The sequence below is a fragment of the Malus sylvestris genome, chromosome 13 (assembly GCF_916048215.2).
Source record: "Malus sylvestris chromosome 13, drMalSylv7.2, whole genome shotgun sequence".
Taxonomy (NCBI): Eukaryota; Viridiplantae; Streptophyta; class Magnoliopsida; order Rosales; family Rosaceae; genus Malus; species Malus sylvestris.
The window spans coordinates 3,417,209-3,433,141 of NC_062272.1; the positions used below are offsets into that span (position 1 = coordinate 3,417,209).

The 15,933-nt window shown below is 36.0% G+C and overlaps 3 protein-coding genes and 1 long non-coding RNA gene across 6 annotated transcripts; 1 reads left to right on the forward strand and 3 right to left on the reverse strand.

Moving 5' to 3' along the window:
* Positions 1 to 130: 130 nt before the first annotated feature.
* LOC126594925 (uncharacterized) lies at positions 131 to 1,091 on the reverse strand. The gene is made up of 2 exons (XR_007613473.1): positions 480 to 1,091; positions 131 to 297 (listed from the first exon to the last, which is right to left on the reverse strand). It is a non-coding gene; the product is annotated as an uncharacterized LOC126594925 (long non-coding RNA).
* A 1,467-nt stretch (positions 1,092 to 2,558) lies between these two features.
* On the reverse strand, positions 2,559 to 6,850 carry LOC126594921 (chaperonin 60 subunit beta 4, chloroplastic). Of its 3 annotated transcripts, none has more exons than XM_050261189.1 (14): positions 6,566 to 6,844; positions 6,191 to 6,316; positions 5,635 to 5,772; positions 5,284 to 5,379; positions 4,860 to 5,102; positions 4,548 to 4,782; positions 4,303 to 4,472; positions 4,113 to 4,190; positions 3,940 to 4,011; positions 3,754 to 3,858; positions 3,551 to 3,643; positions 3,336 to 3,428; positions 2,998 to 3,217; positions 2,559 to 2,883 (listed from the first exon to the last, which is right to left on the reverse strand). In XM_050261189.1, exons 1-14 carry the CDS (start codon positions 6,716 to 6,718, stop codon positions 2,861 to 2,863), a joined length of 1,845 nt encoding a protein of 614 aa, XP_050117146.1. In that variant the 5' UTR covers positions 6,719 to 6,844; the 3' UTR covers positions 2,559 to 2,860. The 3 variants fall into 3 exon arrangements, 2 of the variants coding, with proteins under 2 accessions (XP_050117146.1, XP_050117147.1); XM_050261190.1 differs by lacking the exon at positions 6,566 to 6,844 and adding an exon at positions 6,402 to 6,546; XR_007613472.1 differs by lacking the exon at positions 2,559 to 2,883 and having other exon boundaries at positions 3,175 to 3,217; positions 3,516 to 3,643; positions 6,566 to 6,850.
* A 2,947-nt stretch (positions 6,851 to 9,797) lies between these two features.
* Positions 9,798 to 10,866, forward strand: LOC126594924 (phytosulfokines-like). Its single transcript, XM_050261194.1, has 2 exons — positions 9,798 to 10,314; positions 10,571 to 10,866. The coding sequence occupies exons 1-2, from the start codon at positions 10,138 to 10,140 to the stop codon at positions 10,697 to 10,699; spliced, it is 306 nt and encodes a 101-aa protein (XP_050117151.1). The 5' UTR covers positions 9,798 to 10,137; the 3' UTR covers positions 10,700 to 10,866.
* Positions 10,867 to 14,634: 3,768 nt separating this feature from the next.
* On the reverse strand, positions 14,635 to 15,715 carry LOC126594922 (basic leucine zipper 43-like). Its single transcript, XM_050261191.1, has one exon. It carries the CDS (start codon positions 15,592 to 15,594, stop codon positions 14,980 to 14,982), a length of 615 nt encoding a protein of 204 aa, XP_050117148.1. The 5' UTR covers positions 15,595 to 15,715; the 3' UTR covers positions 14,635 to 14,979.
* Between the last annotated feature and the right edge of the window lie 218 nt (positions 15,716 to 15,933).

The window sequence follows — 15,933 nt, forward strand, 5'->3', positions numbered from 1 at the left end:
TGTCTCATAATTCACTACAATTTTGTGACTAATGTTGAAGTATTTTATGACAAAAATGGTACGCATATTTTAAACGCGATTGCGTAACGAGAGAAAAAAATGTGCGGAAATCACTTGTACAGTATTTGCATTTTTTCAAACAGAGGAGGAGACTTTTTATTGAACAACCTCGCTGCAATTGTTATGGATACAAATTACAAAATCTTCAAAACCAGAACCACTAATCAGAGCTACATTTGAATTGAATCAATACTCGTTGCCAACCATGTCATTCCTTCTGTATGCTCTACGGTAAACCTATAAAACACATCGCGAAGAAAAGTTCATAGCAAAATCTACCAATTCAACATCATCAATCAAACAAAAAAATTCACCTCGACGGAGATAAAACCTGGATCGCATCAATTCATGAAGACCCAGATCAAGATTTATGCAGCCGAAGCGAAGCTGAATCTCAATTTGAAATTGGGAATGGTTACCTTTCAAGTAATGGGGGGATCAAGAGGAGACGTCCTTGGCGCTGGCGGTGTGCAGGAACGCGGCGGAGCAAAGAATGGAAGCGATAAACGCGAAGATCCCCAACCCGACCATCATTGAAATTCCGGCCACGGCCAAATCCAGTAAGCTCTGGATGCTCAATCCCATCATCAACATCTTTCTATTTCCTGATTGGCAAACGGGAAGATCCGAATTGGGGTTTTTTTTTTTCTTTTCCAATTTCAGCTGGTGAGAGGATCGCGTTGCTCCGACGACATTTATACAGAAGCTGAGGAGGTGAGGACGCAGCAAAGGAAAAAATAAAGGAGAAGAAAGAAGGCAAGAACGGCAGCAAAAATACAAAGAAATTTTCTGGGAATTTGGGAGAGGGGATTTCCAGTTTTTGGGATGGTGTGCTTTGTGATGTTCTTGCAGTTGCACGTGTCATTTTCTTGCCTGGAGAGAGAGAGAGAGAGATTTTTCAGTGTAACAGTCACACGAGGTAGTCTACCATGTGTCCTTATATAAATAATGGATTATGTGTGTTAAAATGTTAATAAGTTAAAAATTAAAATTTTTCATCATTTACATAAAAACACATGTTGTACAATCCATATTCTTGTCACAACTAAAAAATTCTCAAAGATGAGAAACACTAATGATCTTTACTACTTTCTTCTTCTACTCTCGTTCTTTTCATTTTTTACCTCAATTTTCGTTTTTCACAAACTAGCGTATTATTGAGATAAATTATTAATATTAATAAAAAAAATTATACTCGCATCAAACTATATAAATATTAAAAATTACTGTCAGTGTGGTAAAACGGTTTTTTCCTTTCTTTTTAAATTTCTTAATAATCTTAAATTTGTTCATCCAAACGTAATATTACTTCTAATTTGATTAATTAATTTTTAATATAACAAGACAGATAAGCGAAAGAAAAAGGGAGTATGATTCTCTTTCCTTCTCTTTCCATCCTCTCTCATCCCTTCTTCTCACATTCTTTATTTTGTCTTTCTCTTTTTATAAAAAATTAATATGAGATGTTGACGTGACTTAACCGTAACCGTTCAAATAAGAGGGAAGGGGAGGGGAGGAAAAAAGAGAGAGAGAAGAGAATCATATTCCAAGAAAAAGAGTGTGAAAATCACTTGTTATTATCAAATCATCAATATGGCCATCTAATTACGTTACGTGCATGATAGCTCTCACAAACAAGCGGAACCATGCCTTTAAATTTCACCCGACCTCATAATGGTACCAGATATTGTCACAATTATTTTAGACCAACGATAGCGGTTTTATTACTTACTAAAAACAATACAAACATCAACAAGGGCATTCTAGATATTCTCAATAAAAAAAAAAACTTCAACAAAACATAAAACACTAAGTTGATCAAATTAGTTGTCATCGCGCGGAATTGTGAATTTAAGGGCGAGACATGCCCAAAAATAAGCAAAGGAAAACATTCGTGTCTTGAATTCATCACACCTGAACTCAAGTTTGGAAAGCCAAATGAACTTCATGATACAAAGGTAAAACACTTTGCGATTTGGCACTTGCTTAAAGAATTTCCTGCTTAGAGGGTTTAATGGTCCTTGCATCTTATAAATGGATCGGACTCACTCCTCACATTATTTGGAAGTTTTCAGACGCACATTTAATAGTACAGAATTTTTGTTTAGGCCGACGAAAGCAATAAAAGCCTCAAATGTCATCACGTATCAGGATGACAAACTCGGTCGGTGAGGAGTGAGGACCGAGGAGGCCTGAGGCCTCACCGAAGAGGTCTGAGACCTCACCGAGGGGGTTACCATCGGTGCCCACTTGGCTGTTGTTACCAATAAATTGGTTGCCTGCGCTCAGATGTATACATACCATCATTTTCTAGCACCAACCGTCTCCGTCTCCGTCTCCGTCTCCATCTCCATCTTCTTGGGGCACGTATCAAAACACACTTGATGCAATTTGGCATATATAATACTCTCTCCCTCTGATTTTGCATAAATAAACTTTTTTTTCATAAAAAACTTCCAAGGTACGAGGTTATTGAATATTGATAACGAAAAATAAAGTTACATTGAACTAGTTACCTCATAATTAATGAGAAATTTGATCATGGACAAAAAGATTAATGCCCATGACGCGTCAATCTTGTACAAAAAAACAATCAAGTGTATCATATGAACAGCGAGTGGCATTCTTCCCACATTGCAGACTTTTAGATGGACAATGAAACTATTTACATTGTACAGTCATTCTTTATATTCAAGCACTATTGACGGACGGGAGAAAATCGAACTTTGAACCTCAGATACACCGTGTATCATACACGTGGGAATGCGTGCTCTTCACCAATAGGGCTACAAGTCCCTCTTTAAAAGCCCAAGGGCCCAGCACCTGAATCATCAGACGTTTGAATTAGTTTCTTGTCCTTCAACAGCCACATTAAATCAATGAGAAGCAGGAAAACCATAGAAACCAAAAACCCTTGTTTGGAAGGCACGGAACTACCTGTGGTTGGCATGGGCATTGGTGGTGTTGCCCTTCTTCTTCTTCTTGGGATACTGGCCAGGTCTGGTGGTGGTGGTGGAGGCATTCTTGGGATATCCGGCAGTTTTGGCGGCATTCCTCTTGGGATGGGCTGTGTTTCCTTAATTTCGACAACCACAGCATCCGATGTCAGAAAAGTTTTGGCCACTGATGCTGCATTCTCCAAACAACATCTAACTACCTGTCCAAAAATAAGGAACCGTTTTCATGTTGAATAACCTTTTAAAATGCCGGATTCTAGCTTAGTTATGTCATCAAGTGTAGAAATTTTGTTCCAAAGTCATTGAGTGTTACAAAACCTTTGATGGATCCATGATCCCGGCTTTCATTAGGTCCTCATAGCAGTCTTTCGCAGCATTGTATCCGTACCCCATGTCATCGTTGGACAGAACCTGCAAAATTCAACTAGTCTCAGTAGAACAGTTTGATTCAAGATATCCAGCCAGAAAGCATGACAAGTGCACTAAATCTAAAATTACGTTTTGAGAAGAAAATGCATTTAACATGCAGAGACCTTCTCTACTACAACACTTCCATTTACACCTGCATTTTTAGCTATCAGTTTTACAGGATAACTTAGAGCTCTCTTGAAGATCTCCGCTCCAATCTGCGCAAACACAGATAAACGACCACAATGGCTATGAAAACTTAGTAAAAACAGGTTGAACAGCATGAATCGAGCACGAAATGATTAAAAATGGAGTGGCAGGGGGTTACCTTCTGTTCTTTATTATCCAAAAGTTCTTTAATAGCATCCACCTTTTTAGAGAGCCTCAGAAGGCTACAGCCACCACCGACTACCACACCTTCCTCAATAGCTGCCTATATTGTGATCCAGTTAGAAAACAACCATTATCGACTGGCATTCAACTTCTTACGAAAATAAGAACAGCGGGAAACTACCTTGGTTGCATTCAAAGCATCTTCAATTCTAAGTTGCTTATCTTTCAACTCAATTTGTGTTTGTGCTCCTACCTATGAATCAATTATGAGAACCAATATGTCATCTTGAAAGAAAGTCAGGCCCCCGGCATTCAGATTATAAAGATGCCTAAGTGCATTAAGCTTTTCATTACCTGCAGAATAGCAATTCCCCCTGATAATCTTGCTATTCTTTCATTTAGTATCTTCTTTTGAAATTCTTCTTCAGTATTCTGAAAAAAGAAAAAAATTAGTTGTGTTGTATTTGACAGAGGAAATAACGATGTGTAGAGTTCCTTCTACACTTCAGCAACAAAGAAGAGTGCCAAGAGATGTCGGATGTACCTCAACAAGCTTTTGTATCTGTGAAACCCTCTTTTCTACAGCCTCCCGGGTGCTGCCATCGGTAACTATCAATGTAGAATCCTTTGTTATCACAACCTTAGTAGCAGTGCCCAAAACCTCCTTCCCAACATCATATAGGACAATCCCCATCTCATCTCTCACGACCGTTGCTGCAAAATACATGCAATGTGAAGAACTGTGCCGGAGCTCATTTAATATCTGAGTTTCGATGTTTAACCTACTACCTCCAGTCAAAATGGCAATGTCATCTAAGTAATGGCTTTTGCGCTCGCCGAAGGCAGGAGCCTTAATAGCAGCTGCCTTCAGCGCACCCCTGAGTTTGTTTCTGATCACTGGAGTCAAAGCTTCCTGCTCAATGCCCTCTGCAACTATCACGACAGGATACTTTTCTTGTACTGCATTGTCCAATACTTTGAACAGCTCCTCTGGGTGTGTAATTTTCTTGTCAACCAAAAGTAACTGCAAACAAAGAATTCATGACGTCTAATTACTTCATCGGGGAGCATGCCAGTCCATAAGTAACGTGAACTTCTTACCTTACAGTCCTGAAACTCCACTATCATTTTTTTTCGATCAGTGACAAAATAAGGCGATAAGTATCCACGATCGAACTGCATTCCTTCCACAATTTGTAGGTCGTTCTCTGTACTTTTCCCTGATTCAATGGTAACCACACCCTTCTTTCCTACTTGACGAAGAGCGTCATAAATCATATTCCCAACTGTATAATCATTGCCTGCACTAACTGCAGCAACATCTGCTAGCTCGTGATCTTCAATCTGCATAGCAATATATGTAGGATGGTAACTGAATTAACTAAAAAATGTTTCTTCAAATGTTTTTGTACAGCCTAATACAATGTCTTCATTTCGCTATACTTTTTTCATGATTTTCAATAATGCTTGGATCGATAGGGGTTTTCAATCTTTCAATTAGAAGAAGGAAAACAAATCTGGTTACCTCTCTGGACATCAATTTGAGTTCAGCAACGAGGGCCACAGCAGTTTTTTCAATCCCACGAGCAATTTGAATGGGATTCATGCCAGCTGCAGTAACCTAGAAGAAAGTTTATGTACAATACAAAAAAGTTGCCAAAGTTTAATTGAATGCCGACTTGCATTCCATTAAACGACATGTTTAATAGCGGTATTAAACATAGTATTTGGATACGATGCGGCTTAGCTCAGTTGTCACAGACATCTAAGAACAACCTAGCCTTTCTATAACAATGTAGGATCCTTAACCATCACAATAAGTACTTTCTTTCTTCTAGTCCAAGAAACAAAGCAATGGATGGCATCAGATTCATACCTTCACACCTTCAGTAATTAAACCATGAGCAAGAACTACAGCTGTGGTGGAACCGTCTCCTGCGAGGTCATTTGTTTTCGCACCAGCTTGCCTCACCAGTTTAACACCAACATTCTCCACAGCATCCTCCAACTCAATCTTAAGAAAGAACGGAAAATGAAGCCGGTTAAGAAAAGAAACCGAATCAGATTCATACCTTCGCACTCGTATTAGTAACTCACGAAAAACTTAACAACGTATTCATTGTGTAGCAACAATTTCTATTCAGACTGTAGCTGTAAATGAAGGTGTAGTGAACTAGGAGCAAAATGTAAAGACAACGGAATTCAGATAAATCAGTGATTGATAAGCAGCTGATGAGGGAAATCATAATTTTGATGAAAGCTACGGTACATTTTGGTTCTACAAATTTCAACTAACAAGAAAGCTCCTTTCTTGATCAAATACTTGTGTTAAATCTGATTAATTGTGAATACCAAGTAATTAGTCTCTAAAACCCACCATTGGCTAATGATAAAGCCAGGGAAGATAAACTTGTGGGTTATGCGTGCAATACCTGTTTGAGTACAGTTTCACCATCATTGACAATCTTGGGAGGTCCATATTTATTCTGCAGCACCACATTCCTTCCCTTTGGACCCAATGTCACTCCAACCAGCTCTGCCACCATGTCCACCCCTGCCTGCCATCACCACCACCCATTCAACCATTAAATTAACCCACTTCATATCAACCCAAACAAAGCCCCAATCCCGGAGAGAAATTACCTACGCTGTGTCGGTATCTTAAGCCAATTACGCACACTCACACTAGAAAGTTAAGGACTTAAGACACGTGGTATGGCTTGAGAAACCGCTACAGTGACATTCCAGGTGTAGGTAAATTTCCATCCGAAATTGGGGCACCAATTGACGAGTGTTGTGACCGGTACCAGAAGCTTCTTTGTGGCTAAACCATCATGGTTAAAGATGAGGTCTTTGGGTATGCCTTTTGAGTTGGCAGCAGAAGATGGAGAGAGCCTTTTGGGCAGTTTCTGAATGTTGGTGAAGGAAAAAGCAGAGATGGGAGTTGGAGAAAATGCCATGGTTCCCCAATTGAGCCTGGAATTACAAAAATATCATTAGAGTTTGGAATTTTGGAGATAACTTTCAACAGAGAGTTGATGAAGTTTTTGTTTGGAGGATAAGAGAAGACTACAGAATAATTCTAACGGGAAAAAAAAATGAGGAGGACAAAAAAAAAAAAAAAAAAAATCTTAGAACTTATTGGGCTAGACTCGGTCGGCCCACAGTCAAAGTAAACCCAAGCCCAGTGAGCCCACTCCCAATGGAATTAGATGACAGAGCACTATCACAAGGACTGAATAACGATTGCTAGAAATGATCACATGCCAGTTTGGATCAAGTATTGATAAAGAAGACGAGCGCTTTACCAGAAAGTACTTTCAACCACTCAAGCAAGTTGGCAAAACTGACAATTTTACGACACAAAGCCCCATAGACAGGCCTACTCAGATGTCGACTCTAACCCACTCTTTGGCCATCAACAAAAGAAGAAGTCTATGAAGGGACGCAAGGGTTGTCGGACTTAGTGCTCAGGAAAGTTCTTTCTCGGTTGCTTAGGGCCAAGTGAAGTGCTCGATATGTGTTTGCTAGCGGTCCTTAAACAAATGTCACTTTATCTCCACATGTCCCTAAACAAATGTCACTTCATTTAATGCTAGGGTGGTGGAGTATTTGAGAGCCAAGACATTTTGGGCTCACAGGGTCAAGTACCCCTTATAGATGGCTAGACACACAAAAGAAGATAAATATTACACTGTTGTATAGCGCATTTGTAATCCACATCAAATATATATAGATCACTACAGTAAACATAATCTAATTTTGAAAGTGAACCACTTAAACTTTATTATCAATTAATTCATCAATAACTAACCAAACTAGTATTTGTTGACATCCCACTTTTGAGCGTTAACGTAAACAAACACTTTGAACAATTTGAGTTACAAGTTTCATTCTCGACCTCATATCATGTCAATTTGAATAAATGAAAAGCAAAAATATCACTTGATTAAATTACTGATTAGTGGGTGAAAAGAATCGAATCCAAATAAGAGAGTTGTCAGATCAAAGCCATATATTACACAGTCAACGGGCCTCGATTGCATAATCTGTCTAAACAAGTAACAAAATGACGCACCATCTTTTATCTTTTTTTATTTTAATCATGATTTTGAGATGGGAATCATGTTTCCCGAAGAAGCTCTCTTATATATGTCTTTTGAATGCTTCATATAAGATACATCAGTTTAGCCCTGCAATGTTCGCGGTAAGAAATTGCGAAATTAATATTAATTTTTTTTAATATAAACCATGTTTATAATCTAAATTACACTAAGGAAAGAGAAAGTGTTCGAATTCTAAAAGAAATGGGGGTGGAGAAGAATGCTTTCCTCATTAGGGTTATCTACCAATTGCTAAATAAAACCCTTAATCACTTTAAGGAAAATACTTGCATCCACCTTAATATTCATGGATGTAGTGGATGCAAGTACTAATCATTTCTTAATTATTAAAAAGATGACAATTAAGCGGGAGAAATGATAACCACCCATAATTATTTTTCTTATACATATTTATTAATTAGGTTCACATCCATTTTTTTGCTATTCCATTAATTAGAACTTTATTTCTTTTCAATTTTTATCAAGGTCTTTAGGTATTAATAAACATCATTAATTATTTCAATAATAAACTATTTGTTATTTATAAATATGTTCATTTAGTGTTAGAAATGTTACATTTGATAATATCATTTGGTATATTTATATTTATGGCTAAATTTTTTATCATATATTTTTTGTACCCATTTTTAAGTTGCAACCTTTTTTTTTTTATTTGTGCCAATTTTCTTTTCACTTTTAATTCGTACAAATATATTAATTTATTTTTGTGTCCATGTTTTTTAAGTTTTATTTGTATTTGTACCCATATTTATTTATTTATTTGTACCTATTTTTAATTTTACTAAATGTACCCATGCTAATTATATGTTTTAAAATATATCAATAGTTTTTTTTTTTAATATGTTAATAATTATGTGGGTACATTATTTTCTTTGCTATAATTTTGTGAAGAACAATATTATTTTATTTTTTATTTTCAAGCATTTATTATATTTTAAAAATATTATTTGAATTTGTTTAAATTTCATAATATGTGGGGCATTAAACACATAAATGCATGAGTTAAATATCTTAAATAATGTTAAGGACCTAGATCAAAATATTTAAACAAATAAGGTTTCTGTCTAACAATTAAGTTGATTAGAGACCGGAACCAAAATGATCATTTTCTATTATTAGATTGAACAACAAAAAAAATTGAATTGAAGTGTGTGGACAAAATGTGTGTGATTATAATTTCTTTTAATCGGAACTAAATAAATATTGTACACTAAAATAATATTTGGCCCCAAGGGGACAAAACTAGTGAGTAGTGAAGGAAATCACAAATTTGTATTTGCTTGGTCTGGGATCGATAGATTACAAACGTGGTCGACAGTTTTGTGACGTCCCTCCCGATAATCACATTATATATTACTAATTATGTTTTGAAGAACACCATTATCCGTATGATTATTAAATTACCAGCTCTGGTAATGTGGAAGGGCTCACTCATCACTGCATGCTGCTTAGGGAATTGTGGGGCTTTAGGCAGTAATCTTTGACCATTAGGATAATCACATTAGGTACAGGATTAAGCTCCAAGGGTTTAGTTTATGAATTAGGTGTCATGTAATGTAACTAATTCACTAATGTTATTGGACCCATATATATTTACTAATAATATATTTTAATTTGAAATCCATTATTAATCAAGATATTTATTATATTATGTGAATTAGTAATAGTACATGACGATATTTTATTTTTACAAGATGAATTTCAAAGTTTTTCTGTCTAGTCGTGTATAATGATTATTTGAAGGGGTGACCAAGATGTTCCCAACATGAACAGGTGTCCATCACATGCATGCCAAGGCATGTGACTTGATCTTACACAAGTACACTTGCAGCTGCATGGTAAACAGTACAGCTAGCTCCCCGTCACCCAAACAAACTCACACTAAACAAATCAGATGGAGATAAAAAAGAAGAAACGCTTTTCAATGATGTCTTTAAATGGTGATTTTTCCTAGGAGGAAGAAGAAATTAAAGAGGCTCAGCATTGACCTGTACTAATTGGTAAGGCCAACGTCTTGACTTTCTGCACTCTGATACAGTAGGCAGGCAGGCAGCAGTGCACAATAATATCTCGTTCATGGCAGCAGCTCACAAAATCATCGCTCCATCATTGCCCATTTACTCTCTCAAAATTCAAAAGTCAAAACCCAATTTAAATTTCTAGGGTTCAGTTGTTCTCCATAAATATTTACATATAAAGGAGGAAGCTTTTTCATTAACCTGTGCTGAAATTGTGAAGCTTTTGCGACCAAAACAATGGCGAATGCCCAGATTTTGTTCTTCCTTTTGGCCTTTTCTCTATTGTATATTTCAAGAGCGGAAGCCAGAGAGATCCCAGCTGCCTCCACGTTGCCTGTATCTGGTCCAAATGAATCATTATCATCTTCTGCTGCTGCTTCTCCTTCTTATATGGCCATCAGATCTTCATCACTTGTAAGTTAAGGATGGTGATTTACACATTTTCATTTTCTCCTTCTGCACTCTTTTCTTTCTTTCCGTCTCTCGATTCTCCTTTGATTCAACAAAAAAGATAAGAAAGAAAGAAAAGAGTGTAGAGGAGAAAATGAGATAGCAGAAATCACTTCCCTAAGTTAATTACCCTTTAATTTTTTTTATCTCATGTTAATCTTAATCCTGGTGCATGTTGATTTCAATTAATTAAAATTTATGTTTTTGTTTTAATTTGTAGGAGGAAGGAAGCCTGGATGGTGAGGCTGATTGCAAGGGATTAAACACTGAAGAGTGTTTGATGAGAAGGTCCATGGTTGCTCACACAGACTATATCTACACACAAGACATAAGTCCCACTGGACCATGATTTCATTCATCTGTTTTCCCTAGCTACTCTGTTAATTTAGTAAATTTTGCTACATCATGTAACCAATTAAATTATAGGTTTTGTGTTTTCAGTTGATAAAATATGTTCTCACATTTCAATTAATGACGACTTCAAGCTTGTTCAATGAAAAAACCAAAGTGAAATGACCGTTTGCGTTTGCCAAAGGGCCTTGTTAAAGAATGGGCTCTTTTCACTTGACGCCACTAAAACAGGCCTCTCCCTCAAGTGTAGCTAGATGGGATCCATATTGATAACATATCGACAATGTTATTAACAACGTATCAATTCTATATATGTATGTGTTGTTAATGTTGTGGTTGATATGTTATTGATATGAATCTCACTCCAACTATATACAATTGAGCGGGATCTTGTTAAAGAGCTAAAGAAGTAGCTTATAACAGTCGTTAAAAAGAAAAGGTGTCAATGGAAGAACTGCACTTGTTAATTCTAGTATCGATGAAATTTATATTTCAGGTGGTTAAGAAAATTTATTCTAGTCCCAATATGCTAGGTCTTGAATTAGATTATATTGCTTGCATAAAAGAAGGCTTAATTTGAGAAATACTTTTAAATGACTAAAAACGCTTTTAGAGAAATATTTTTGGTTTCCAAGTGTTTACTCCACTAATATTGCACTTTAGTGCTATAAGATTGGTTCAAAAAATAATTTTCACAAAAAAACACTTTCAGTCATCTAAAAGTACTTGGCAAACGAGCCCTAAGCTATTACCAAAGAAAAAGTACTAAAGTGCAATATTAGTGGAGTAAATACACTTGGCTTTGTTTGGAACCGAAATTAGATAAACCCTAAAAAAAAAGGTGATTAAACTAAGGTCATGCAATGCAGCTGGTCCAAATATGGTTAAACATTTGCCATAAATAAAAGGATGACAATACTGATAACATATTCAACTTAAGTACTTGTTTGCATGTACAGAATAGGATAAGTTTGATTACATATTTAAGTGGAGTTCATTCCTCCTTTTTGATGAAAGCAATTTCTACACTAATAATCCTAAGTGCTCATGCAAAAATCACATTTGATAAATTGTTAGTGATCTTGTTTTCTTGGCTATCACCTATTTATCTTTTTATTTTAGCAATATCTTAATCTGACAGATATTACGAAAGAAGAGATTCAAATTTAAGTGTAGAGAAGAATCAAACTGTTTTAGCCAATTTGTTTATGTCTAAGTCTGCAACTAATCTTTTTTAGGATAAATATATAAATAATCATGATTATTAGTTATTATCTATAACTTATCATCATCCTAATTGTTTTATTTTATATGTAACGAAGCCTAAATTTAGGAGGGGAAAATATCATTTTTATAATTTGTGTATATGCATGTCTGTCATCAATGGGGTTTTCTCACTAATGTTAAACTCAAAGGTTTTTAACTTTTTGATGTAGCTGTAGCACTGGCGACTGGCCGGTCTTCATTTGTCAAGAGATTTTTCAGTATATCAGAAATACGTTCCAGTACATGTCATAATACAAATACTTCGATATTTAAAAATAGAGACACTTTAGATGTGGTCCCTATCTATCAATATTCTTTGATTGAAACCTTGTTAGTTTTTAGTTTTTGATTGAGGTTCCTGACATTAATGTAATAATGTAAGTTACTATATTTTTTAAATAAAAAATTAAAAATTGAAATTTGTAATTGTTTATATTAATGAGATTTTAAATAAAACCCATAATTTATGGGATTAAAAATAATAAAATATAAATTATACTCTCTATTATATTGTGTGTGTGTGTGTGCATATATGTATGGGTACATTAACCAAAATTAACAAAAAAAATTATTGTACCAAAACATGGATACATTCTCAAATCAACGAAAAAGAATGTACCCATATAAGTTTAAACATGGATTAAAAAATTTGAAAGGATTTTATATTAAAAAAAGGGTACATTTTACATATAACAAATTGATATATTTGAGAATGGGTACATTTAAGATTAAAAAAATTGAAAAATTATATGAATGGGTACATTTAAGATTAAAAAATTGAGAATCTTTTTATATATAAAAAAAACTAATAGGTACAAACTTAATTTAATTTAATTTTTTATTATTTTGGAAATGTTTGAATTGAAAATTAATTAGAAGTTTAATATAGGTGCGAGTATTAAACCCTAAATTAATTACTAATTTTTATATTAAAAAATTATATAATAAACATGTAAATTCATTATCACATTAATGCTAGGGACTTGAATCAAAATTTGAGAACTAATAAGGTTTTAGTCAATGAACAGTAAGAACTAGGGACCGGATACTAATTTTTCCTTAAAAATAATATTCTAATGTATTATATCATGACATTTAATGTATTGGATCGTGTTACCAACACTTTGAAAAATTTATTTGATTTGTCAACCTTAATTATTATCTTTGCACTTGATCATTGGTTTTATCTCACTGCTTTTTCTACTCACTTCCATAGTTCCATATCTCTGTGTGAAGGTCAAAAATCTCCACAGCAGATATTTGACAGAATGACCCATCCAAATGATGACCACAAAAGGGAGTCTCTGCCGTTTCTTTCATCCATAAGAGAAGATGGTCCAACTCTTACTAGGAATATGAGGTAGCCCTGTTGACGTTTAAGTTAGGGTTTTGTGGAGAGATTTGGTTTGACATATTTTTGTAGTCTTAATTGTGATTTATAAAAATTATATGTTGGAAACATCATCAAAGTCATAAAAAAATATAGACCAGCGGAATATTCTTAGGTGTCACCAATTGTATATATAAACTCATGTGTTTTCTTTTGCATCATCACATGACATATTGTTGTATACAATTAGTACAAATGAAGTTGAGCGAGACTAAGACGTAGGTCAAGTTGCTTAAATTAATACTAGGATTTGCATCATGACTATATATGTATGTATGGGTGCTTATTTTCTGACGATATTTTGGAAATGTGATCACACATACTTTGAAGGAAGGGGCCTGGCTAGAATGTGAGGCATAACTTATGGTGGGACTTGGTAATGCTGCATTATATATGACAAATGCATGTGTGTGTGCTTCCAACAGTACCAGAAGAAAAAGGTACATCTACTGTTGAAGCAGCACCTAAAGCCTCAGTGTAATGCTAGGTATACAAACTTTTCATACTAAATTTATAAATTATGTGACGTGTCATCAATAAGAAATAAACACGTTAATCAACACTTAGTAATAATCCAATCATCAACAATCACGTTATATTCACCAATAAGAAATAAGCACGTTAATCAATACTTAAGTAATAATTTAATCATCAACAATCACATTATATGGGTACAAAATATGATTTAAATAGATGATCTCTCCACCATTACCCTCTGCGTCGGCTTTCTTGGCGGGACCTTCGAATTCGTTCACGAAAGCAATGATGGAAGCTTGGTTTAGCTGAAAAAAGCCAGACAACAGAGATAGATCACAATAAAAAGTTAAAAACAAAAACATTACTGAGAGGGGTGTAAATTTGCTAGCTAGTGGATAAACCTTTTCAAATGTTTAGTTTTCGCACAGTAGTCAGGCATTTTTGTATGATGAGCCACCACCACCACCTCCACCTCCACCACCTCCACCATTTCTTGTCTTTCTCCTGTTCCCGCTGCTAGTCTCCGACTCACTCAGATTGTTCCCACAAAGTTACTGACTGTTCTCCCCGAATTGATCCTTGTACGCTTTTTTTCCCGAGTTTAGTACCTTGGATAGTATCCATTTTTCGCTTATAGTGGTGATGGGAGATTTTCAATTTTGTAGATTAGTAAGTACCAAATAGTAACCCTTTTGTTCTGATCTTTCTAAATGCTGCAATGTCTTGTGTATTTCATTTTTCAGGTGGTTGGTGGGGTTCTCAGTTGTCTAACTAGAAAAAAGAAAAGAAAGATAAAGTGATGATATGAATGATTCAGTGTTTGATAATTCTTTGATGGGCTACAAAGAAAAATCATTTCAATAATTACGACCTGCAAGTACGTTTTACAGATGTGTACGCGGCGAGAAGCGCAAACTCTTGCTTGTAACCAGCGATATATAATACATCCTCTTCTCTCTATCTCTCTCGTCAAGTTCGCGTGCATCGACTTTAATATGATAAAAACTACTCTATTAGCCAAGTTGAGATAAGATGGTGGCTAAGTGCTTTGAAGGATAAAAAACACTGAAAGCTTTTAGAGTAAACAAAAGGGACATAAAGTAGGCTAAGTTACAATGGCAGGAGAACAGTGATCCTCATCTATCTTAATGGAGCAAATCGGCCGATGCAGCGATGGATTGGTTCGATGACTCGGCTCTGAGATGAGCCGTGTTGCAGGGCACCTCTCCCTCCAGCTCTCTGAAGGTAGAAGCATTTATATTGTAAGGGCTGCCAATCTGCAGGTTTGTGAGCATTTGGCGAAGGTCACAAGCTTCTTCCTTGAGCCGAGCATTCTCCTCCACAACCATGTCGTGGGACTCCGAAAGGTTGTTCAACCTGTCTATCAGGCTGTGGTTCTCATTCCTCAGCCGGACCACCTGCGACCAGAGCTCGTCGAGGTGCTTCTGCTTCCTCATCCGCGATCTACGGGCTGATTCTCTGTTGGATATCATTCTCCTATGCTTCCTCTCGTCGATGACTCTGAGGTGGTGGTGTTCTTCGGCGTCGTCAGAGGTGCTGGAGTTGTTGCTGAGGCTGGAGGATTGTTGAGTGAAGTCATGGCCTATAGGAGGAGCGATTTGACGGGATAAGTTGTTGAACGAAGTGTTGAAATGGAGGGAGGGAATTTGGTTCTGCATGAAGGCAAAGTCAGAGGGATTTGGAAGTGGGATTTCAGGTTCAAAGTAGTGGAGTCCTGAAATGATCTCACCTGGAAGCATGGTTCTCAAAGCTCGGAGTTATTTTGCTTAAGGTTTTTATGGACTTGCAGTTGAAGGGGTTGTGACCTGTGCTTTGGAGGGCAAGGCAGGGGATGACAGCATGAAGAGTGGGAGGGGTTTTATAAAGGGAAGGGAATTGGACCAGGTTTAACAACAAATAAAAGAGCAACAGTTTCAGGGGCTTACATAAGCAAGCGTGGACAATTATTGAAACGGGACAGGAAAATGTGTCTAATGTATGTGGAGGAAGAGATATATATTCATCTTAACATGGATCATATTTCACCATGGTTATTGGTCGTGGTATTAGAAGACAATGTTACTGTGAATTAATAATTC

Excerpts from the sequence above, each read along its gene's own strand:
- LOC126594921 (XM_050261189.1), bottom strand. The coding sequence starts at position 6,718 with ATGGCATTTTCTCCAACTCCCATCTCTGCTTTTTCCTTCACCAACATT. Across the intron at positions 5,380-5,634 it reads TAATTACTGAAGGTGTGAAG|GTTACTGCAGCTGGCATGAA; the intron begins GTATGAATCTGA and ends ACTTTCTTCTAG. Across the intron at positions 4,012-4,112 it reads GGGGAATTGCTATTCTGCAG|GTAGGAGCACAAACACAAAT; the intron begins GTAATGAAAAGC and ends ATTGATTCATAG.
- LOC126594924 (XM_050261194.1), top strand. The coding sequence starts at position 10,138 with ATGGCGAATGCCCAGATTTTGTTCTTCCTTTTGGCCTTTTCTCTATTG. Across the intron at positions 10,315-10,570 it reads CCATCAGATCTTCATCACTT|GAGGAAGGAAGCCTGGATGG; the intron begins GTAAGTTAAGGA and ends TTTAATTTGTAG.
- LOC126594922 (XM_050261191.1), bottom strand. The coding sequence starts at position 15,594 with ATGCTTCCAGGTGAGATCATTTCAGGACTCCACTACTTTGAACCTGAA.